Source organism: Anastrepha ludens, chromosome 3 (assembly GCF_028408465.1).
Source record: "Anastrepha ludens isolate Willacy chromosome 3, idAnaLude1.1, whole genome shotgun sequence".
NCBI classification, from domain to species: Eukaryota; Metazoa; Arthropoda; class Insecta; order Diptera; family Tephritidae; genus Anastrepha; species Anastrepha ludens.
In genome coordinates, this window is record NC_071499.1 from 50059825 (window position 1) to 50084673 (window position 24849).

Genomic DNA, 24849 nt, shown 5'->3' on the forward strand with positions numbered 1-24849 from the left:
AAAAAAATTCATCAAAGAAGTTGTGTAAAAAATGGAGTTATGTGCTCAAAAGCATTTGAAATGTTGACAGTGGCTCTGGCTCATGTTTACAAGTGGTACAAGCTTTTCATTTTACCATGGCGTAGAGCATCCGGAGCTCTTACCACAAGGTCGGTCGGTAATTAAGGAGCATTATCTTGAAGTTATGTGCCGTTTGCGCGAAACAATACAAAACAACAACACCGTTATCATGTCTCAGCCACCGTATTCCCAGATTTGGCCCCTACGACTTTTTCCTGTTCCCAAGATTGAAGATACCCATGAAAGGACGGTATTTTGCGATGATTGAGGAGATATAAACCGAATCGCAGAGAGAGCTCACGGGCATACCAAAAAGTGCATATCAGAACTGCTTCGAGGATTGGAAAAAAAGCTGGCGCAAGTATTATATCTGAAGGGGACTACTTTGAAGGAGATAAAATAGAAATTGATGAATAAATAAATATTTTTTGAGAGAAATGAAAATTCACCTTATTTTTTGAACACACCTCGTAATTTATTTTATATATTCAAAAATAATTAATACAATAAAAACAAATAAACTTGCATCAGTAAAAAAATTATTTTACTTTGTATGAAAAAAAGCTCAGTACTTGCGACAACCTCGAAACTTGCACCGAACCCGGTTTTCATTACGTGTAAGAATCGAGTTTCTACTGTATATATTTTGATATATATATATACATACATATACACATATACCTTTTAATTATTGACCATTTGGAATAACTGAGAATTACTGCAAAATCATCTAGAAAATCTTTCCAATAATAACTGGTCGAAAAAAATTAAAATAGGCTGTGTTGTGTTAGGTATTATTGGATATGCGAATAATTTTCCGCTCTCGTAAAAGATGTGTCGCTACTGATACTATTTTTGCGTTCGCTCTAGTAATATACTGGTGATTTGAAGGTGTATATGTGAAGTCTCGATCGCAGTAGTTGACATTCTTTTGAAGCGTAAAGATCCTTTTTTATCTGACGTCAAAATTGTCTACTTTCGTCCTGAAAAACCAGCATTTGCGGGAGAGGGATTTCGAGAGACATTCGGTGACGTTTGAAATGCTTTTTGAGCGGCAGAAAAGAAAAGGTTTTCTGCATCGTACCGTCACTGACAATGAAAGATGGATCTATTATGATAACCCTAAGCGCCGAAAATGTTGGAGCCTGCCAGGCGAACCAGGTCCATCGACAGCGAAAAAAAGAGTCATGCTTCATTGGTTATGATGTGCATCTGGTGGGATCAGAACTGAAGGGGGGAAATCTTGCCCCACCCGCCGCATTCCCCAGACATTGCATCTTCAGATTACCGTCTTTTCTGATCAATGCATTCAGCCCTTAGTGTAGAGCGGTTTATTTCTTACGAAAGCTTCACAAATTGGCTCAATGAATGGATCAAGTCAAAAGAACTCGAATTTATCGTCAGAGGAATCCGTATGCCGCCTGAAAGGTAGAGTAAAGTTGTAGCTTCCAATGACACGTATTTTACATAATATCAAGTATTATTTAAGTGTTTAAATAATTCGTAACTTTTGCTAAGAAAGGACGGAAACTTATTCTTATACCCAATAAAATAATTTCTTCGAAACGTCTATGCATGCCATTATTTTGGTAGTAAAATTTCATGCTAGGCTTAAAAATAGTGCATTTATTTTCAATCATGAATGAAGGAAAATGTGAAAAATATTTACATACAAGAAATTCAAATATGCATCAGATTTAAAAATTATTAAAAAATAAAAAAAAAAACTTTTTGTATTGTAGTTTTCTTTTCATAACTTTTAGCCAAAATCTTGCCATTTCCAGCGAATTAAATATTTTTACTCTTTCCACTAATAATTTTTTTATCATATAATTAACTTTTAACAAATATAAGTATGTGCACTCATACAAAATCTCTTTACAAAATACAAAACAAAAATTAACCATTAACACCAAAAATCAGTCCGCTCTCCTTTTAACAAAATCTTCATAATCACTTCCAGCGGTTACCACCGCCCCTTCCCTTTGTATTGGGATGTGAATTCTGAGCTTGTTCTTCCTGAGCTGCTAACTCTTCGTCCAGTAGAAGCTCGAAATTGCCCAAAGCGTCGGCACTGGGTATTTTATTCCAACGCACACTGCAAAAATAAAAGGAATACGTTTATGAGAAGAAAAATTCAAAGCCAACACTAACAAATTAAAAATGTAAATAAATAAATTTGCACTGCATTAACTACACTCCGGTTTCAGTCCACACTTCACGCTGTAAACTCATTTGCCCACACTTGAGGTTTGCAACTCTGCTGCACAAAAGTAAAGTCATAACAACGCACATCCTCACACGCATCCGCATTTTTGACAGTTTGTAAATAATGGTTGCAGTTTAACGTTTGAATTGTGAAAAATCGTATAATGCATTTTGTTTTTTCAACTTACTCGGGTACGCCGTCCGGCGGTAACACCACTGATAATATGTTATCAATTAATTTATATTTTAATATCCGATCTGTAACTGTTGTTGAGGTGAGCGATGGTGAGGCGTTCACTTCCACTAGCCACGGCTTCAAATTATTGTCTATAATTATGTCATAACCGTAACACTCGAAGCAATGCCGATCGCTGGCCATCACCGGCGCCACAGCGCGCAATGAATGAACAATCAGCCAGGCAATGGAGCCGAAAAGGCGATCCGTCACTTCCTTACCGCGTGTGCCCTCCAAATAGAGTGCCAAATTCTGTACCGACCACTTGCCGCCATGCAAGTTGTTGTATTCACCCTGCACAAGGGAGAACAAAATCAAAAGCACAGGCATTAGTGCAATGCCGTAATGTTTATTGTGTGAAAGGTGCTCGCTACGCATACCCACTTACGCCATGTTTTTGCACGCTCACATTCGTCAAGTGCACATACATATTGTCCAATTCAGTGACGCTTGTATCATATTTGACTGTGCAGAAGCGACAAAAACCTTGCTTGAATAGATAAGCCTTTAGTGGGCGGAATGAGGTGACTAGCACGTAGAGCCGTAAATCGAATTTCTTGCCACCAATAAGTAATGGATTGTCAATGTATCTGAGGGAAGAGAAATTGAAATTAGAATGTGAATGTTGTTGATTGTGCGTTGTTATTGTTGTAGCATTTTTGAGGATCGCAATTAAAGCAGTGCGCTCATTTACTTGGAAATTACATAGCTCTCCTTGGACAATTGCTGATGGAACGGGCCTTTTGCTTCACGTGACCAGCGTTTCAATTTCGATAGTTTATTTATGAGAAAAATGCCAGCACCTTGCGATTTGCTGCACGGCTTCATAATCCAAGTACTTTGTGGATTTTTTCGATACTCCTCAACAAACATGTTGTAATCTGAGAATAAATGAGAATATCGTTGAATGTGATAACTTAAGGGGTTATATACAGTTAGAAATTTCAAAAAATCGATTTTTTTTAACTTTTTTTTTTCCAAGGTACATATATTTAAGAATACACACAGAAAATTGAATATCCGATCGAAACGCCATCTCAACCAAACTAAAATGCGTGAAAAAACTTGGTTGGTTGAAGTGGTGATTCACCAAGAATCCAATTAGTGCTTTCGCATCATTTTGCTGTCACTTCCTCATTACCAACAAGTTATACGATTATTTCTTCACGATTTTTTTAGACTGTGAAACCTTATAAGTATGTTTACGTTTATGCTGGCCAGCTCTTGGAGTTTTTCAAAAAGCGGTTTTGGCAAGGGTTAGCATCCTCGCTTTCCATAGAGAAGGGCATTCACAGAGGAAGTGGCCGATATTTTCCTTTTTCTCCGGTTGGAAAACAAATTATTTGCAAATTATTTAAATAAAACAAAAATAAAAATAAAATAGCTTTAAGAAAGAAAATATAATAAGTGAAATGTCCACCGAAAAGTTTATTACAAATGGATTCTTGTGAAATAAGAATCGAAATATTAAAAAAAAACGTTTGAAAAACAAAAAATGTAATCAAATAAATAATTAAATTAAAATTTCTGAAACTAATAAAAGTAGGTTTGCTATCATATGATCTGCACTTTGAATCGGGAGCTGTCTAACATACAGGGTCCGGCACTCGAAGTGTAACCAACTTCAGACCGCTCGCGGAGCTGATGCCCGTTAGTTGCCTAAATGACAGTCCAGAGCATTGTTTACAAGCGCGCGGAAGGGGTTTGCCGAGAGTAAACGCGAAAAAAGAAAATCAGTAATGGATTTCAAACGTAATAGTGTGATTGCATTATATTTGGCTGGAGAATCACAATCAGCGATTGTTCGTGAGTTCGAGCTCCTTAAAGTAAATAAAGTTTTTGTTTATCGCACCATTACTCGTTACAATGATACTGGTAGCATCGCGAAACGTCATGGAGGTGGCCATCAAAAGACCGCGAAGTCAAGTAAAAAAGGTTCAAAAAGTGAAGAAGCGACTTGGGCGAAATCCCCGACAAAGTGCCAATCAAATGGCTAAAGAACTGAAAATATCTGACCATAGCATCCGCCACATACTGAAAATGATCTCAAAGTCAAGCCTTAAAAGATCCAAAAGACGCATGATCTCACACCAAGCAGCATTAAATCAGACTTGATAGAGCAAAGGAGTTGCTTCGCTTGGCCGAAAGCGGTCAATTTCCGAACATTGTGTTTTTGATGAGTAAATTTTTCAAATTGAGCAATTCGTTAACTCCCAAAACGATAGGGGTTATTTGGCCGACCATTCATATGAGAATCTGAGTCATCGATTGGTCACCAGGAGGCAGTACCCGCCACAGGTAATGGTTTGGTCCGCTGTAACTGCAGATGAGCGCTCTTCAATAGTTTTTATCGAAACTGGCGTCAAGGTAAATGCGAAATATTATCAGGAAAGTATTATGGAGGTTGCTTTGAAGCCGTGGGCAGACATCCATTTTGGTGGAAGACCATGGATGTTTCAACAGGGCTCGGCACAAAGCTCGAGTGAACCAACAATGACTAAAAAACAACGTTCTGAACTTCATAACCTCCACATAATGGCTCTCAAATTCACCAGACGCGAGTCCTATGGAATATTCTCTTTAAGCCATTTTGAAGAGCAAGGCCCGAACTAAAAGATCCACCAGTCTCGAGACGCTGAAAAAAGGCATTGTCGGCAAGTGGGCCAAAATACCTGCAAGTCACATTCGGGTAGCTTGCGATTCGTTTCTGGATCGTCTCAAGGCCATAGTCAAGGCAAAGGTGGTCATATCGAGCAAAATTTAATTGATTCTTAATTTTTTATTATTTTCACATATTTTTTACTTTGAATTGAATAAAAGTAATTTTCCAAACTAAATTTATGGCCTTTTTAATTGGTTCCATTTCGAGTGCCGGACCCTGTAGTAGCACTTCAGATGTTAACAGTAGCCTACGTAGACTCGAAAATGTCGAAAACCGTAGAGAACAAATATTCACTAACACAAACCCAATTTCACACCTCTCAGTCCCTTCTCTTGAGTCAATATCCCTAATAACAAAATTCCTCAAAAGAACCAATCTTTACCATAAGATTTAAAATAAAATTGTATCTACTAAGTTTAAGAATGGAAGTATGCATATGTATATAAAATTATCAAGCTTAAGGCCTCGCTGCTATAGCTCCTAACTTAAAATAGCTTATAAGATTTATGTTGTAAGCTAATTTTATATAAATAAAAATAAAATTTTCCAAACTAAATTTATGGCCTTTTTAATTGGTTACAGTTCGCGTGCCGGACCCTGTACAAGCTCAAGGCCGACCATATGTGACAAAGAGGTACCGCTACTTTTACTGAATATTGAAATAAAATAGCGCGCAAAAATTAAGACGTTGTTTTCCTACCTGCCGGCAAAACGAAGGTGATGGGCACAAAATCCAAATAAACATAGCGCGGTGCTCCCGCAGCAGTGGGCTCAGAGCGCTCCGCCAACGGGTTGCCTTCACGTTCGAGGTCCTTGCGATAGCGCTTGATATTCTTCACCAGCAAATCCTTGCGCGACAACTCATAGTGATTGGGAAAGTGATTAATCATTCTGTAAATCAAGTATTTTATTCATAACAGTAGTACATACAGAGGCATATAACACATGGGCTGAAAAGTCCAGAGCCTAACAGAAAAAAAGCACGTTTTTTTGTTTAAAATTAGTTTTATTCATCGACGTAATTTCCATTAAAAGCAACGCAATCATTTCAGTGTCGCTCTAACATTTCAATACCACTTTTGTTGGACGATTTATCTTTTGCCTCAAAATAGGCCTCAGTTTCAGGCGATAACCTCTTCATTCGACCGAAATTTCTTAATGGCGAACATTTTTTATGTCTGCGATCAGGCAGTAGTCGCTGGGAACCAAATCTGGCGAATACGGTGAATGTGGTAGCAATTCAAAGTTCAATTCATGTAGTTTTGCCATTCACATCATTCATCAACACGTTTTTGTTTTTGGTTAACAGCAGCGCGGAGAGCAACGCAGAGCTCTCAAATAGTCAAATGCTCATGCAATATAAAGCCAACACTTCTTTTGATATCTTCACGATGTCAGCTAACTCACGCAACTTCACTTTTGGATCATTCAAAACGATTTTGTGTATTTTTTTGATGTTTTCTGCGGTTACCGCTCCAATTGGACGTCCACTGCGTTGTGCAGCACCGGTGCCTCTACGACCACGCTTGAAGTCAGCAAACCATAGTTTTATTATTGTTTGATGTTGTTTTGATGGAGCGGAGTGCCCCATAACACTTTTCAAGCCATTGCTTCGCTTGAACGGTATTTTTCCCAATCAAGAAGCAGTTAACAATCAAAACATGAAATTCTTTTTAATTATTTCCTTTGAAAATAACAAAAGTAGCACAATAACGCACGAACTAATGAATGGAATGTCATGAAATTTTAACAGCTGTCTTTTTAAGGTTAGTACTAACTGAAAAAGAGGCGAATACAATGAAACTAGTGCTATCTACGTGTTAGGTCCGGGACTTTTCAGTCTATGTGTTACATAAGCCAAGCGAACTCACTGATTGTCGTGCATGCGATAGCCGCTATCGACGCTGAAAATATTCCGACATGTCTGTACACTCGCCCAATAGAAATTCCAATCATCATCGGGGCTTACTTGTGTCCAACCGCGTTTCTCAAAATTGTTCACCAAAACTGATTTGTCCAAATCTGTACAAAAGCACACACGTATACGTTCATGTGGCACCGCATTGGACGCTCTGTGGCGAGCATTTTTCAATTTGCATTTTTTCAACATTTGCAGAGAAGAATATAGAAAAACAATATTATTGCTTATTAGTCACTATTCATTTCATTGAGCGAGCATGAAGTATTCCTCAAAGTTGTACTGCCACTCCATGCACTCCTTACACTCACCTGCCATACATTTATGCACTCAATTCAATTATTTTTAAATTATCCAACCGTTGCTTGCCGTTGATTTATTTGTTTCTTTATATCCTTATCAACGTGGATTTAGCTGCAATCAAACCAATTAAGGTGAATGGTCCACTAAATTTGCTATTTTATGGCTATATTTGGGCTTAGCTGATGCTCGACGGTGTGTATGTATGTGTAGACATTTGTGGGCGCGTCGGATTATTGAACCAACATTTGCTTCTGTTGCTAATAATTTTGTGTTGCTAGGAATTTTTGTGTGGTTATTTATAACAATATTTCACTAAAAACATGCGCTCTAACTTGGTTGATTGAAATTGTTTGCTGTTGAACTGATGTTTTTTCGAAAACAAAAACACAAAAAAACAGATGTGACAAAAGTGAACACTTCAAATGAAATGGAAATGAATTAGGGAGGTAATAATGTGAGTAAGAGCGTACAATTGTTGGCGTATGCCGATGATATTGGCATCATGGGCCTTAACAACCGCGCTGTTAGATCTGCCTTCTTCAAACTGGATAAAGAGGCAAAGCGAATGGGTCTGGCGGTGAACGAGGACAAAACGAAATACCTCCTGTCTTCAAACAAGTAGTCGGTGCACTCGCGTATCGGCACCCACGTCACTGTTGACAGTTATAATTTCGAGGTTGTAAAAGACTTCCTTTATTTAAGAACCAGTATTAACACCGATAACAATGTCAGCCTTGAAATCCAACGTATAGGGTGGGCCATGTAAAACGAATCAATATTTTTTCAAACTTTTTTTTTTATTTTGAAGATTGAACATTGTCATTTATGAATGAAAAATAATATCATTCAAATGACTGCCACGACTGACTTTACAGTAGGCCATTCGATCAACCCAATTTTTAAGCACAGTTTCGATTGTTTCTGCTCCAATTTCATGAATATCAACTTCGATTTCGTGTTTTAAAGCATCAATCGTCTCTGGATGGTTCGCATAGCTTTTGTCCTTAACGGCTTCCCACAAAAAATAGTCAAACGGGCTTAAATCACAGCTCCGAGGCGGCTAATTGATATTGGAATTCAAAAACGGTAGCCAAAAGTTCGAGTGTAACTTTGGCAGTGTGACAAGTTGCACCGCCCTGTTGAAACCAAATGTCGTCCATGTCACCCTCTTCAATTTTTGGAAACAAAAACTCGTTGAGCATGTCATGGTAACGCTCGCCATTTACTGTAACCGCGGAAGAAGAAGTAGACTCACCACTTTGGAAATAGGTTTTCAATATTTCCCAATTTTGTTCAAGCGTACGAGTACAGCGTCCCATTTCGTAAATGCCAAACGTTTAAGTAAATTATGACTACTTTTGACATGTCATTTTTGTTACCGTTCTTAAAAAAATAGGTGGTTCAAAAAGCAAACGCTATATGGCCCACCCTTAAAATCTCTTTTGCCAACAAGTGCTTCTTTGGGCTAAGTAGGCAACTGAGTAGTAAAGTCCTCTCTCGACGAACAAAACTAACACTCTACAAGACTCTCATCATGCCCGTCCTAACGTATGGCGCAGAAGCTTGGACGATGACAACATTCGATGAGGCGTCACTTGCAGTGTTTGAGAGAAGGATGCTGCGGCAGGGTTTTGAAACTTTGCACGTTAGCAATGACGAGTATTAAAGGCGATGGAACAATAAGCTTTACGACGACATAGACATAGCGCAGCGAATAAAGATCCAATTCTACGTTGGCTGGGTCATGTCGTCCGAATGGAAACAAATGCTCCGGCTCTGAAAGTATTCGATGCGGTATCAGGGGGTGATAGCAAAGGAAGAGGAAGGTCTCCTCTGCGTTGGAAAGATCAGGTAGAGAAGTACTTGGCTTCACTTGGTGTGTCCAACTGGCGCCGGTTAGCACGAGAAAGAAACGACTGGCGCGCTTTGTTAAACTCAGGCCAAATCGCGTAAGCGGTTATCGCACCAATTAAGAAAAAGAAGAATGTGAATAATTTTCATAAGGAGGAAAAACCATTATTTTTTAGTGTGACATTTAAGTTGCCGAAATTTAGTTATAACAGGGAAACTGGCTATAGAGCCTCGTGTCTCTGGAGAGAAGAGGTCTTCTTTTAGTTCTAGTCGCAGTTTGAAGTCGTTAGCACGTTTAGATTGTATTTTAAGTGTGTTTTTTTGAAACTAACTATTCTAGGGGCTTGCTTGCAAATGAGTGACTCAGACTAAAAGCAACATATGGAAATATAATTTTTGGTGAAATCTGGCGAAAATCCTCCGCAAATTGGTGAATGGATGAGTCAGGTAGTCGCTGGAGCTGACATCGGAATATTTAAGTAAGTCTCGGAGAGCTGCAAACAAAGTCGGCATTGGAAAAATGCCTCTTTACAGTGTCTACAGGAATCATTTTCTACCACACCAATTTTTTCATGTGGTAATTAAGTTTACAATGCCTGGTTAGTATTCCAATGTAAAGTTTTATGTCTGTTCTGCTGAGGTTTAGGATTTCCTCTACCTTTATACTTTCTAGATCAATGAGTCTTTTTGATTGCCGGTGTCCACATCAAAGTAACAAAGTTTCTTGATGTTAGAGATTCAAGAATTTTAAAATATTTCTGGACCAAATTTGATTGGAGTGAGAAGCTATCTGGCGATTTTAAAGCTGCTTGACTATCAGAGAAAATGTTGATATTGGCACTACGCATTGCCCCAATCGTGGATCTCCACCTGAAAAATGGAAGTCGTTTTTCCCATTACAATTGTCTTCTTGAAATGCACTCCGACAATACCAGCCCCGACACTGTCATCCTCCATTTTGGACACATCACTACACCACATCTGTGCGCCCTGTTTTAAATATATTTCATTATTTCTCCATGCAGAATCGGCCTACTCAGAACGAACCAAAGAGGACACTCCTCAATTTTAGAACAATTCCCCTGCATTCCCAGCACAACGGATTTCTGTAGGACCAAGGACATCAATTTCAATAAATCCTTTGTCACAGTATTTCCTTCCAAAGAGGAATGGGATAACGGGCTCATTGTTAAGATAAATGACTTAAACATCTACACAGATGGCTCAAAACTGGACAATAAAGTAGGTGGAGGGGTCTACTCCGACAAACTCGGAGTATGCCAATCATTTCGCTTACCTGATCATTGCAGTGTATTTCAGGCGGAAGTCACTGCCATAAAAGAGGGACTTAAAGAAATAAAAACGAGAGTATTATCCACAAACGAAGTCTTCATTTACTCGGACAGTCAAGCAGCAATAAAAGCGCTGGAATCAAAAACGCACTCGTCAAAAACAGTTCTAGAATGTTTTAAACTACTAGATGACGTATCTAAGTGCTACAAGGTTCACCTTATCAGGTTACCAGGCCACAGGAACATTGCAGGAAACTGTAAGGCGGATGAACTTGCAAGAACCGGTACAACGCTCGATCTCGAACCGGATAAGGTGCTGATACCCATGCCCATAGCCACTTGTAAATTACTTATAGGCAGGAAAACCATCAAAAAGGTAAATACAAGCTGGCAAAACCTCACAACAAGCGAACTAAGCAGACAGACATGGCCGAACTGGAACAGCGGTCGATCGAAGATCTTGCTAAGATTCAACAGAGAATCTATAAGAAAAATGATAGGTGTATTAACTGGTCATTGTTTAATAGGCAGCCACGCTAGAAGGTTAGGACTCCCGTACTTCGATTTCTGTAGAAGCTGTCTTAATACAGAAGAAGAGGAAACAGTCAGACACCTTTTATGTGAGTGTGAAAGCCTAGCTATGAGAAGGCTGCGCACTCTTGTTACAGCATTTCTAACCGATGTAGCGGATATAGCCCATCTAAAACTAACGAAGCTCTGCTCGTTTATTAAAGCTTTGGTTTGAAAAGGAGCACGTAGAGTAAGGACAAGCTCCAGTGGTATCACAATGGACCTGCCGAAGGTCTAAGTGTGTCTTATGACAACCACCCTACCTACCTACCTACCTCTCCATGCTGACCGATCACTGATGACCACTTTAAAATTCTTGGAGAATTCTAGTCGTAGACCGTCAAGCATGGAGAGTTCAGGATTGAACCCAGAGTTATTGCTATTGCCCTCTTTAAGATGAAATAGATTAGGAAGCCTTAGGATTGCATTAGATCCTTACCGTTTGGCTACAACGTGGAATAGAATGAGTCCAATGACCATTTCCCGGGACTTAATTGCCACACACCATAGTTCCCACCTGGTTGTTAAGACTTTTACCGACAAACTTAACCGAGACAAGAACGCTTCTATGAACTAAAATCACTTGACGACGAGCAAGTATCATACTTTAGTCCCGTAAAAACTGGCACAATGAATTTTCATGTGATCGCTATTGGCTCACCGACGAATGCCGGAAAGGCCGTCGAAAATTAGTTGTTTTGGCAGAAAACGTCGAGGCTATGGGCGAAAGGATTGAAAAAGATCGTCATGTGACACACAGCGAGGTTGAGGCGTCATTGCGCATTAGTATGACGAGCATCAATAGGATTTTGCATGATCACTTTGTGGTTCAAGTGATCTGTTCGCGTTGGATCTCACACACTATAAAAAACGTCTTGGTAATGCGATTGGACAAAGTGCTTCTAAAATTGGTTCAAACGAATGCAAAAATGTATTTTATTTATTTATTTCCAAAAGTCAATAAACTACAAAGCTTCTTACTGACTAAAACGATAGCTTAGCTTAGAACTAAGGTGCAGAAAGCACTAAAATAAAATTGAATTCAATAATTTAGAAAACACATTCTAGAAAGAAAAATCTCACACTCTACAAGGAAAAATCAAGCCAAATGGAATCCAAAATCTCGTTGAGTTCTAGAAGTGAACGCACTAATAGGCCATTTCTTGCGTAATTCGTACTAAGGATCTTGAGGTAAAAAGGAAAATTAAAACGAAGCGTTCTCGCAGGCATAAGAATCGTCATGGGGAAACATGTTTGGAAAAACAATAAAACCATTTTCAACCACCACTGTTAATTTGTTCATTCTAAGGCCAGAAATATAAATAGCTACCCTCGTGTCACCACAAAAGTGGCAAGTGAGAAAAATAAAAGAGAATATTCCTTTTGGCAACAAACTCTTTTCTGTTTTTTCTAATAGTGGTCGACCCTCGGCAGGCAATGTCATGAAAAAGCTCCTCTAAAAACCATTTGCCGTTAATGGTGGGCTCTTTTTTCTTGTTTTTGTTTTTTGTTTTTCAGTCAGGAGGTGTAAATCAAAATGTCAGAACCATCATCAAAGGTGCCGTTACACCAATGGCATGTGGGGCATGCTCCCACTAACACTATAACATTCCGAACGCCTCGGCTGATTTTCATCCTGGGACCACCTTAACATATTTTCAAGGTGGAGCCGCGTGTATGTCAATTGACACAACAGGTTCCTGCGTCCAGTTTCCGCTCCTGTGGGCGTATGAAGACATTACGCCATTAATAGTATTCACTCCTCCCACTGCCTTTTCAGGCGCCTATGGCGGAAATGAAACAACGGAGAATGTGCAATAGTCCGATACTCACAAACTTTAGTCCTGTCTTCAGTTTGGTACTATTGTGAGTGTTTGACTCAAGCGTCTGTACATGTCGCCGGTTTGTCTAAAACAGTGGTCGGCTTAAAACTGCACTTCTCTCCATTTGTGGTACAACGTGAAGATGTACGTCATAAATAGGAGGAGGAGCTTGACGAAACACCTATCAGAAGTGTACGCGCCAATTATTTAAATATTTTATTTTATTGTCTTTCAACAATACCAAGCACACAGCATTGCCATTGGCATTTTCACCACGGTGACATTTTTAAACTTTACGCCAAAGTGAAGTGCAATTTTTCACTCATTCAGTTGTTTTCAGTGATCGGTCGAGAAAATACACGACGCGTTAGAGGATTCTAAATATAGAACAAAATAAAAATAAACACTTTCTACATTTTCACTTTCCACCAAGGAGGTAGATATTAACCAACAAAAATATAGAGCCATTTAGTGTTTTTTTGCTAATTGAAAAAAGAAAAGTTATAGTGTAATCCTCACCAGCGTAATCGTAAAATGGATTTGCTGTTCCTCAGCAAACGCATTTTTCTAGGCACCGAGCAGGGCTTCCTGAACGGTGGCATTATCGTCGACACAGAGGGCATCATACGTAAGGTCTTGCGCACTGCACAAGAGGTGAATACCTATGTATACAACACGGAATCGGAAGCGGTGAGAGATGAATAGAGAGAGTGAAATTTATAATGAGCTATTTTGCCGGTTAACAGGCGGTCGGCATACCACAGACTAATGTGTATCCAATTTGCTTTGATTTGTCGTAGGTCTATGATTTTGGCGACAAAGTGCTCATGCCGGGTCTCATAGACGCCAATGTCAACATCAGCGAGCCGGGGCGTAAAGATTGGGAGGGATTTATGGCGGCCACTAAAGCAGCAGCTGCCGGCGGCTTTACCACAATCATCGACCGACCTACGTACGTATACGATGATACAAAAATATGTAGAATGAAATCGAGTTTGTGTTGTAAACAAATATAAATACCCTTTTTAGTAACACCATACCGCCCACAACCAGCGTAGCGGCTTTAAAGACAAAGACAGGTGTGGCCCGTGGAAAGATTTTCGTAGATGTCGGTTTTTGGGGCGGTCTAGTGCCTGAGAATATCAAGGAAGCCGATTCGCTATTGGCCGCTGGCGTTATCGGTCTGCAATGCACACTTTCTCCTACACCAGCACCAGTGGGTGACGCTTTTCCGGCTGTAAATCGCAAAGAACTAGAAGATGTGATCGGCAAATTAGAGGACGACACCGTTTTGGCTGTAAGAGAGTGAACAAGGAGAGCGTTTTATATGCTTGTCGCTCGATGAGATTTCAATGGAATGCACCGTGAAAATTTTTAATTCCTGTTTCTGGTGTGGGAAAATAAATTTGAATAAGCTCACCGAGCCCCGTTCCACCAATTGATTTGAAATTTATCAGAGTGTTAAAATTTAAAATACCAAAGTTTCGTATTGAAATTGTCGAGTTTTAAATTTTTACAGCCCAATGAATTTTAAAATTAATTGCTGAAACCGGGCATCGCGAGGAAAAATCGGAATCCCTTCGAACTTAAAGCATATTGCGCTTCTCACCGAAGTGTGTAGAGAATCCTAAATAATGAACCTCTACTTAATATATACAGTTTAGTGCCGAACTTCCACTGAAGAATGTCATAGAACCTAATGAGGAAGAGCCCAAGAAATATGAGTCTTTCCTGCGTACACGTCCTGAAGAAATGGAAGTAAACGCCGTGCAATTGATTAGTCAATTGGCGAATGCGAATAAGGGGTATGTACTCGTATGTCGAAAGCTATAGAAAGAAGACTACTAAAATTCTATCTAAACTAATTCACAACCTTTTATCTAAATCTATCAACTTAACTATCTAAATTTATTTCCCAACCTCCCAGCAAACATATGCACATAATGAATATAAGTTCTGCCGATGTGCTGCCCATTGTTGCGCAATGCAAACGCGCCGGCGCTAATCTAACCATCGAAACATGTCCGCACTACCTAACGCTGTCTTCAGAGCAAATCGAGGATTGTCATACCGAATTCAAAGCTCAGCCCCCAATACGCGCCAAATCGAATCAGCCGCGTTTGTGGGAAGCTCTAAAGAACGGAGTCTTGGATATTATTGCCTCAAATCACTCACCAGCGACGCCAGGTGTGAAGTGTTTGAATTACGGGCGTGCGCGCGGAAACTTTTTGAACGCGTGGCCGGGCGTCTCGTCGCTGCAATTAGGTGGGAAATTAGTAAACTTTTTGTATTACTTAAACCTCTTGCGGCGGCCGCCTTAGACGAATGGGTAGGTGCGTGACTACCGTTCGGAATTCGGAGAGAACGTCAGTACGAATCTCCGTGAAACATCAAAATGAAGAAAATGTGTTTTCTAATAGCGGTCGCCCCTCGGCAGGCAATAGCAAACCTCCGAGTGTATTTCTGCCATGAAAAAGCTCCTCATAATAAATATCTGCCGTTCGGAGTCGGCTTAAAACTGTAGGTCCCTCCGTTTGTGGAACAACATCAACACGCACACCACAAATAAGAGGAGGAGCTCGGCCAAACACCCAAAAAAGGGTGTAAGCGCCAATTTTATATAAACTTCTTAAAATCCTCTGTTTTTCTGATGCAACTTTACGATTTCAGGTCTCTCAATTGTTTGGACACACTGCCAAGCGCATGGCATGGGTATGGAACATATTTATCGTCTTATGTGTCAAAATCCCGCAGTGCTCTGTGGTCTGTCCAGCTTTAAGGGTAAAATTGAGGAGGGCTTTGATGCGGATTTTTGTATATGGGATCCAGACGAGGAGTTCAACGTGTCAACGGATATGCTCTTTTCTACTAATAAGGTACAAATGTGGATTGAGAGTACATAGGATGGCGATTGAAGAATTGCGATTTAATTTTCTATTGTAGGCAACACCCTATATGGATCAGCGCTTACGCGGTGTGGTGCATGCCACTATTGTACGCGGCTTGCATGTCTATCAGCAGTATGAGGGCTTCGGCCAGCCACTGGGCAAGGTGCAGTTGCGTAAAAGCACTAAGAAAATTGTCAAATTTGTTCGTATGTAACAATTCTAGGTGCTTATGAATTAGACCCACATTAAACCCACAATAAAATAAATGTAAATGTTCAAGAAATTTGACATATTTAGTTTCGTGTAGAATTCTTCAGACTGACACGGAAAAAGACCGGGGCGTTTTCCTGTAAGATGAAAGACGATGATCTGGTTACTGACATCCAGAATGTGCTTAAATTGTATAGGGAACACTTCTCGAACGTGTTAAATAGCGACAGCCGCGCATATCGCAGAGAATGTGAAGATCCGGATACCCGATGTGTTAATGACGGAACTGTCGTTCCACTACCCGACCATGACGAGGTGACAATAGCAGGCAATTAACGACGTTTATCGGGAGACACTTTTTTTTCTCCTTGTTCACTCCTCTCGGGAGCATAGGGTCTTGACAAGACTCTTCCATCGTAGACAGTTCTGCAAGAGGAAGCGGGCAATAGCGTAATTGTGCAGACACACCAAATTTAGCGAAGTCTTCAACCATCTGTGCTAATCACCTACACTGTTAGAAATGAAATAGATTAACGTAACCAACGCAAGAGCCCTCGGGAGACACTTACCACCTTCTTAAGCTTCCGATCGCCGAATGCTGTAATCTGAGTCCAACCACAACTTATTGCAGATGAAGAGCTTCAGCTAATCCAAGAGACGCGCGTAACTTTGGCACAATTACGTTCTGGATATTGTAGCAGACTGAACTCCTACCTATCCAGAATTGACTCGACATACTAAAAACTAAAAAATATGTCCAGCATGTGAAGGCACTCCGATATTAAGCACCTTTTCACATGCTCCATCAAACCCACTCATTTAAAACCCCCTCCCTCTGGACCCAACCTGTCGAAGCAGCACATTTCCTGGGACTACCGTTAGATGAGCTAGACGAAGATGACCGGAAACTATTGGGTTGGCAATTAAGTAATTTGCGGATTTCTCTCATAGTTGGCATCAGTTGAATTTTTAGGTTTGCAGACGTAGTGCAAATGTAAAACTCATTTTGTTATTTGATAGTTGGCAATTCAGCTGTCAATCAGTAAACAAAAATTGTTTGATCGGTTGCGTAGTTTTCGTTTGGCATTCGTTGAAAAATGGAAAATCAAAAGGAATATTTTCGTCATATTTTGCTTTTTTTCCGCAAAGGGAAAACCACATCGTAAGCTCATCAAAAGTTATGTGCTGTTTATGGTGACGAAGCCTTAAAAGAACGACAGAGTCAAAATTGGTTTGCCAAATTTCATTCTGGTGATTTTCACTCAAAGATGAAAAATGCTCGAGTCGTCCAGTAGAAGTTGATGACGCCCATTAGGGTTTGGATTACAAAGCATTAATCGATTCGGATCGTCACAGTACAACACGTGAGATTGCAGAGCAGCTTCATGTATCACACACATGCATTGGAAATCACTTAAAACAACTTGGTTATGTTCAAAAATTCGATACCGCGGTTTCTCACGAAGAAACGCATTAACAGCTGGGATTTGCTAAAGAAATGTCATGAAAATAATCCATTTTTAAAACGATTGATAAATGGCGATGAAAAATGGGTTGTCTACAACAATATCAAGCGGAAAAGATCGTGGAGCAGGCCAGGTGAACCAACTCAAACAACATAAAAAGCTGATATTCATCAAAAGAAGGTTTTGTTATCAGTTTGGTGGGATTACAAAGGATTTGTGTAATTTGAACTCTTGCCACCCAACCGAATGATCATTGAACTAACGAAATTAAACAATGCAGTTGAAGAAAAGCGGTTCGAATTGACAAATCGAAAAAGTCCATCCAAGTCCATCTAAGTATTCCATCATGACAATGCAAGGCCACGCACATCTTTGGCCACCCGGCAAAACTTATTGGAGCTTGGTTAGGATGTTTTGCCACATCCACCATATAGTCCTGACCTTGCACCATCTGATTACTTTTTGTTTCGATCTTTACAAAACTGATGTCAAATCGTACCTGATTCAGTTTTGTGCTAATAAAAACCAGAAGTTTTATGAACGTAGGATTATGATGCTGCTTGAAAGATGGCAAAAGGTCATTGATCAAAATGAGGAATACATTACAGAATAAAGTTATTTAGTTAGTTAGTAGTCAACCCAATACATTACACTTATAAGCTGCTACAACAACAATAGAAACTGAAAAAATTATAAAGGGTGGTTAAGTTTCAAGGGCCGGTGTTGATTTTGAATAAAATACAATTTTTTTAGGAAATATTTGTCATTTCTCTTTATTATGATAATATTGGTATGGCTCAATTACGTATGGAACAAAATATCAGTCAAATGGCCGCCGCGGCCTCGGCGGCACACCTCCATCCGATGGTCCAAATTTTCGATGACGCTGAGGCATAATTGAGGTTCTATGCCGTTAATGTACCGAATTATCTCATCCTTTAGTTCTTAAATTGTTGCTGGCTTATCGACGTACACCTTTTCTTTCAAATAACCCCAAAGAAAGAAGTCCAACGGTGTCAAATGATCTTGACGGCAAATTGACATCGCCGCGACGTGAGATTAATCGGCCATTAAATTTTTCGCGCAAAAGAGCCATTGTTTCGTTAGCTGTGTGACAAGTGGCACCGTCCTGTTGAAACCACATATCGTCCACATCCATATCTTCCAATTCGGGCCATAAAAAGTTCGTTATCATCTCACGATAGCGAACACTATTCACAGTAACTGCCTGACCGGCCTCATTTTGGAAAAAATACGGCCCAATGATGCCGCCGGCCCATAAACCACGCCAAACAGTCACTCTTTGTGGGTGCATTGGTTTTTCGGCAATCATTCTTGGATTATCGTTCGTCCAAATGCGGCAATTCTGCTTATTGACGAATCCACTGAGGTGAAAAGGTGCCTCATCACTGAAGATGATTTTCTTCGAAAATTGGTCATTTACTGTTGCCCGTTTTCATAATAAGCCTGAATAATTTTAACGCGTTGCTCGATTGTGTATCTTTCCATGGTTCAAATTGAGTTAGTCTGAAATTAAAAAATGTCAAATGAAATGCAGAAAAAAACTTTACATTTAGGTGTGGTTCCCATTCAACATCGGCCCTTGAAATTTAACCACCCTTTATAACAAAATTTGAGGAGATTCTGCAAAGAAAACTTCAATTGAACCCTTGAATAAGAATTAATCATTTATATAATTTATTGTTTGTTTTTGTAATATCGCCAAATCATTCGAATTCCTTATTCTTCCGAACTATTTACGGCGGTTATTTGACCACTTTTATCTGCTTCATATTTCCGAGTTTTGTAGTCTTCTTCTGCTTCTGCTTCCTCTTCGTCATTTTCATCTTCCTTTAATTTAATTTGCGGATGACGGCATTCAAATATTTTTGCATAAAATACCAATTTCTTTTGGAGGATCGAATCTATGAAGTACCTCTGAAAATCCTTGCTGTGCACCTCATAGCGTCCAAACGCATGGTAAAGTGTACGATAGCTTTCAAACCGATATATCACCTTAACTGGATAGTATTTTGGCAAGAGTTCGGGCACTGTAACGGTAAAGAGAACTTTTGCAACAGCCAAAGGATTGGGACAAATCGGCGTGGGCTTCGAAAAAATAGCATCCAGAAAATACTTGGAGCCTTTCCCCGGTATTACATTTGATTTGTCGTTTATGCCGAGTGTATATTTCGTGCAATCCGATAAATGCCACAAATTTATATAGTCACGCACTTGACTGAATATTTCATTCACGGAAAAGTCCTGTATATTAATCCAATTCACATGCTTCTCTTTGTATTCGGCATCGAATTGCAGAAAATCAGGAATTAAGGTTCTTGTCTGAGGTTCAAGTTTAGGATCAGGATAGTAGAATTCGCCTTTCACATCACTTAGGATCAACTCAGCCGCTGTATGAATTGCTTTATTGACTACGATTCTCAAGGTTTTCGCAATCTCCTCCAGACTTAACCAGTTCAGGTTGTTATCAATAGTAAAACAAATATAATCGTTATTCAACGGACAGCTCATTGCCATTATTGCGTTGAATTAATACAATTAACTACGAATATAAGTTATGACAACAGAAATTGAAAAATTTTAAATTTTTTCTAAATTACAATTTTTTTAAACGTAATTTGAAAAAATAAACTCAAACAACTGCATATATTTTTGGTATGATTCAGAATATTTGAAGTCGATAGTGATAGTGTGATTACCATATATTGGGTGCGTTCCAAAGTAAATAGGATTTTCTAAAAATGTTCTAAAAAATGCTTAATTTTTTTTACAAAACTCTTTCATTTTATACAATAGAAAATATTTGATTTCTTCAGGGGTTATATACAGTTACAATTTTCAAAAAATCGTTTTTTTTTTTTTTTCTTTTCATAATATTTCAGAATACACACAGAAAATTTAATATCGTTCCGGTGCATATTTTTGAAGTTACACGCAAATTTGAAAAGGCGTTTCACACTTACACTGTTTTTTCGGCCTTGTAACTGCGGCCTTCTAACCCTTCAGCGTTGTTGTTGTAGTTATAGCAGCTTACTAAACCCTGTCAGTGCAATGTATGTAGTTTCCGGTAGTCTTCGTCTGGCTCATTTAACGGTAGGCCCAGGCAATGTGATGTTTCGACAAGTTGGGTCCAGAGGGAGAGAGGTGTTAGATGAGTGGGTTTAATGGAGCATATGAAAAGGTGGTTAGTGTCGTGCGGGGAGCCTTCCAGAGGGAAGGGAGGGGGATGTTAGATGAGTGGGTTTGACGGGGCATGTGAAAAGGTGCTTAATATCGTGCGAAGTGCCTTCACATGCTGACCAAACGTTAGGTATGTCGGGTAAATTCTGGATAGGTAGGAGTTTAACCTGCTACAATATCCAGAACGTAATTGTGCCGAAGTTGCGCGGGTCTCTCGAGTAGCTGAAGCTCTTCAGACTACGATTACGGCATTTAGAAGTTGGCAGTATAAGAAGGTGGCAAGTGTCTCCCGATGAATGCCACTTAGCGTATGTCTAAAAACTGTCCGGTCCAGAAATTTTTGGTTTGTTTTGTCCTGGATCTCGTCTGAATAGTTGAAGAGATGCCTCCTGACATGCCTGGGAGGCGGATCGGATTCTAGAAGATGTCTACAGGAGTGAAACCTGCGGTAGCACCCAAGTAGAAGCTGTTTGCTGAGCATTTGTTGTGCTCTTTGACTGGCGCGATTTGCACTGTAATTGCGTGCGATGAAATTCAGGCAGTCGACATAAGCCCTATGCTATGGCGTTTTTCTTTCATTGGCAGATGTATTTGCTTTAAGGGGTTAGGGGTAGCCAGAGGCCCAATAAAATGATGATTTTCAATCATTTGGTTTGCTAGTCAATTGCTTTATTTTGCAAAAATAAAAACTCGTTATTAATACATTATGTTTCGACTTGACTTTAGCAAAATTAAAAATAATAATAATTGTAAAATTTATCGCTGTTTGGGCTCCAGGGATCCCTTGCGGTGATCATCACAAGTTCTTGGAGATTCATGTAAAACAATCGGTCCAAAGAAATAAGTTTTATTAATAGATAATCTTGTGCCTGATTGAAGTTTTTTTTCACAATTAACAATATGGCGGCCTTGGAAAATATTTTTCAAATTTTCGAGAAAAAAACCCACAATTAATTGTTTGAAAAAAATCGAAATTTTTGAAAAAAAAAATCCTTTGATCAATGATCACCAGTTCAAAAAATATAGATTTGAGAAAATGCGTATAAAGTTTAGCTAGTTGCTCTGGAAAGCTCGGGAGCGCCCAAGCGCTCTTTGTTAATTGTTGAATACTATAAGTCGAAAAGTATTTGTCGAATTCACTTCAAATTTTCACACAATATTTTTAAGATATTATACGAAAATGCAAAAACAAATCCATTTTTTTCAAAATTTTGACTACCCCTAACCCCTTAAAAGGGATAAGACGCAACGTGGCAAATTTAGCCAAGTACGTCGGCAGTTGTCAGTTGTTGTAGTAGCTTAAACATTCTCCATACATGCACGGAGCGACAGTCGTTGGCCGGATGTAAACTCGTATCGTTCTGGTAACGTAGAACCGACTGTTGTTGTTGTAGCAACAAAAACATTGCCCATATATGTACGGAGAGTGCTGCTGGAGTGACAGTCCTTGGCGCGATATGTAGGAAATCCGGGTCGTTCCGGTAACGTAGAACCGACTGTCGTAGTTATCAATTAGTTATTAGTTAGATATTCTGACCCATGACAGGTGAAGTTCGTGCCTCCATTTTTTTTTTTTTAATTTCTTTTGTTTATAACAAAACAACCGTCATATAATGTAAAAGACTTTTAATTAATCTTGATTTTTAATCGACAAGTAATGTATAAAAAGTTAGATTTAAGTTTATTAATTGATTAATATTAGTGTTTTTTACTTTTGCTAATCAAAATAGTAGAGTATTACTCGAGAAGTTTACGAAATCTAACAATTTTAAATCTATATGTCTGGTCCATAATTTACAAGATATAAACTTAAAATTATTGTAATGTTTAGTTCTACATTAATACTTAAATTTGTTCGGTCATGATACGTTTTGCTCCTGAAGAACCCCATTCTAGTTAGCTTTTCTACAAATTGTAATTTTGTAATTTAATCGAGATATACAGCATTTTCAAACAATTCTCCATGCATACAAATACCACTACTTAAATATACTACATACATTTCTTCATTCGAACATAAAATATAATTTCATACAAACCATTGTTAGAAATTAACTTAAATAAGTTAATATTAGGGGCACTGAGACTAAACTCGCTATAATCGCAATCCAATAAAAGCTCACTTGCGCTCTGTATTTCATTTTGGCCACTACCAAACCCTAAAACCTCAGCGACCAAAGTTGCCAATAATTAACGATGACAGTAATGTTTTCGCCTGAATGTCCATTATCAATTTACCCTGAACGAGCGTTTGCTCTTATGTAGATTAAGCAGTATCGAGTTACGAAACGAATCAGTCGTTGGCCATCACTATGCGTAATTTTTTTTTTTTTCATTTACCGCATTCGCCTCTTTTTTTCTTTAGGATAATTGAGAGCTGCTTAATCATCGTGCCACACTAACTGATACTTCACGCTGCGATTCGTGTGCTTCTGTCTGCCCATAACAATATTTAGGCATACCATCGCGATATTTGTTTTCGTGTGCCACAGAGTGCGAATTTGTGCGACACTTAACCAAACACAATTCGAAATGATCCTCCACTCGCGCGTATACAGCTGCCTGTCGGCCGGTAGTAGTACGTAGCACTAGCTCCAATAGTGTTCGTTTCGTCGGATGCAGGCAGCAAGACACACAGTATTCGTATATGTCACAGCAATGTGTTGTTGTATTACATGTATCGCATGTGTAATATTGTGTTTCAGGCACTTCCACATCACAGCAATTGCTGGGCAGCAACAAATGTTCGCGACGGCAGAGAAAGCCACGATCATCGACGAGTAAATCGCGGCCCTGCACTGAGTTGCGGCAATGCACGTCGGGATCGTTGGTGCGATTCTGAGGTTCGTCAGGCAGTAAGTGTTCCTGTAGTGTGCGCCAGATAAGCGGACGTGTGCGTTGAACGGTGAGCATATTGTCCGCATGCAGTGCGCTAAGACCGCCATGCTAGACGAAGAGATGAATGTAACCAATTATGCAAAAGCGCAGAAGGAATATGTGACGAATTAGAATGGATTGGTAGTTGTCACAATTGACTCACCTTAAGTAAATTCGTTAGTAAATATATTACGGCAAGTAATGTGATGGTTATGTAGAGTATACGTCGGCCAAGAAATCGTGGCCACATTGTCCTTTGGTCTCTTAATGCAACGTGGTGTTGACTGCTGGCACGCTAGCTGGCGAGATTGTAGTCATAGCGGCGCAAATGTTTGTACGTCTTTCGGGGTTTCCTTCAACTTAATCGCCCATTCGCGTGTACTTCAACGACAATGTCCGACGTATTTCAAAACATTGTAAATAGAATTTGTTGGTTGTATTGGTATACAAAATATCAGAAATCAACGCGACAATGTGAAATTTATTAATTTTAGTTTCATGTAGGAATGCGGGTTTACTGTGATACAACAAAACAAAAGCAATTATAACATATGCGAACAGCTGATGGGCAGTGATGCCACCAGAGGTTGGGTGCCTTTTTGAAAAGTACAAGCCATTGAGAGTTTATTGATGAATAATATTAATAGCTGAAATAAAAAAAAAATGAATGAATGAATTGTGGGTAAGTTCAAATATATGAGTAGTAAAATAAACTTTTTATTATACTGAATAATCCTGTAATTGATTCATACTTATAATTATTCAAGTGTTAAATAACTATAGCACAAAAGCTTACTGACAAGTTTTCAGAAAATGTTTGTTTCTTATATAATTTTAACATTTTAATATTATGTGAAAAAATAATTCATTATTGTACAAAAACTATATAAATGCAACCTTAAAACTATGAGCATATTAAAACAAAAAATCCAAAAATGTTCATCAAAGTTTTCAACTCTTTAATAAGAGTTTTTTTGCAGTTTTATAGCACATTAATTTTTACAATTTGTTTTTGCAGTTGTTGTTGTTGTTGTTGTAGCAGTACCTTTGCCCTGTAAACTAGCCCTGTCTAGTGTGCCGTATCCCTTTTTGTGATGGTCGTTGTTATTGTTGTAGCGTCATAAACATTCCCCACATATGTAAGTATGGGGAATGCTGCTGAAAGACAGTCCCTGGCCAGTTATAAGTCCGGGTCGTTCCGGTTACGAAAAGCCGACTGTCGTGGAAATGTAATGGTGTTCGATGATTTTAGTGGCTCGACATTCGGTCTCGTATTAACTCAATT

At 39.1% G+C, this 24849-nt stretch overlaps 4 protein-coding genes across 7 annotated transcripts; 1 reads left to right on the forward strand and 3 right to left on the reverse strand.

Annotated features, from left to right (window-relative positions):
* Positions 1 to 1809: 1809 nt before the first annotated feature.
* LOC128856427 (polyglutamylase complex subunit TTLL1) lies at positions 1810 to 7746 on the reverse strand. Of its 2 annotated transcripts, XM_054091727.1 has the most exons (7): positions 7395 to 7746; positions 7037 to 7237; positions 5866 to 6056; positions 3198 to 3384; positions 2892 to 3093; positions 2457 to 2797; positions 1810 to 2158 (listed from the first exon to the last, which is right to left on the reverse strand). In XM_054091727.1, the coding sequence occupies exons 1-7, from the start codon at positions 7403 to 7405 to the stop codon at positions 2014 to 2016; spliced, it is 1278 nt and encodes a 425-aa protein (XP_053947702.1). In that variant the 5' UTR covers positions 7406 to 7746; the 3' UTR covers positions 1810 to 2013. The 2 variants fall into 2 exon arrangements, with proteins under 2 accessions (XP_053947702.1, XP_053947700.1); XM_054091725.1 differs by lacking the exon at positions 7395 to 7746 and having other exon boundaries at positions 7037 to 7275.
* A 5523-nt stretch (positions 7747 to 13269) lies between these two features.
* On the forward strand, positions 13270 to 16082 carry LOC128856428 (allantoinase). 3 transcript variants are annotated; one of them, XM_054091729.1, is made up of 8 exons: positions 13270 to 13358; positions 13424 to 13612; positions 13723 to 13874; positions 13952 to 14219; positions 14582 to 14727; positions 14850 to 15187; positions 15593 to 15798; positions 15866 to 16082. In XM_054091729.1, the coding sequence occupies exons 2-8, from the start codon at positions 13457 to 13459 to the stop codon at positions 16022 to 16024; spliced, it is 1425 nt and encodes a 474-aa protein (XP_053947704.1). In that variant the 5' UTR covers positions 13270 to 13358; positions 13424 to 13456; the 3' UTR covers positions 16025 to 16082. The 3 variants fall into 3 exon arrangements, with proteins under 3 accessions (XP_053947704.1, XP_053947705.1, XP_053947703.1); XM_054091730.1 differs by having other exon boundaries at positions 13430 to 13612; XM_054091728.1 differs by having other exon boundaries at positions 13270 to 13612.
* A 2707-nt stretch (positions 16083 to 18789) lies between these two features.
* On the reverse strand, positions 18790 to 20242 carry LOC128856429 (uncharacterized). Its single transcript, XM_054091731.1, has one exon. The coding sequence runs from the start codon at positions 20022 to 20024 to the stop codon at positions 19227 to 19229; it is 798 nt and encodes a 265-aa protein (XP_053947706.1). The 5' UTR covers positions 20025 to 20242; the 3' UTR covers positions 18790 to 19226.
* Positions 20243 to 22347: 2105 nt separating this feature from the next.
* LOC128856430 (SREBP regulating gene protein) lies at positions 22348 to 24100 on the reverse strand. The gene is made up of 2 exons (XM_054091732.1): positions 23728 to 24100; positions 22348 to 23633 (listed from the first exon to the last, which is right to left on the reverse strand). Exons 1-2 carry the CDS (start codon positions 23812 to 23814, stop codon positions 23073 to 23075), a joined length of 648 nt encoding a protein of 215 aa, XP_053947707.1. The 5' UTR covers positions 23815 to 24100; the 3' UTR covers positions 22348 to 23072.
* Positions 24101 to 24849: the final 749 nt, after the last annotated feature.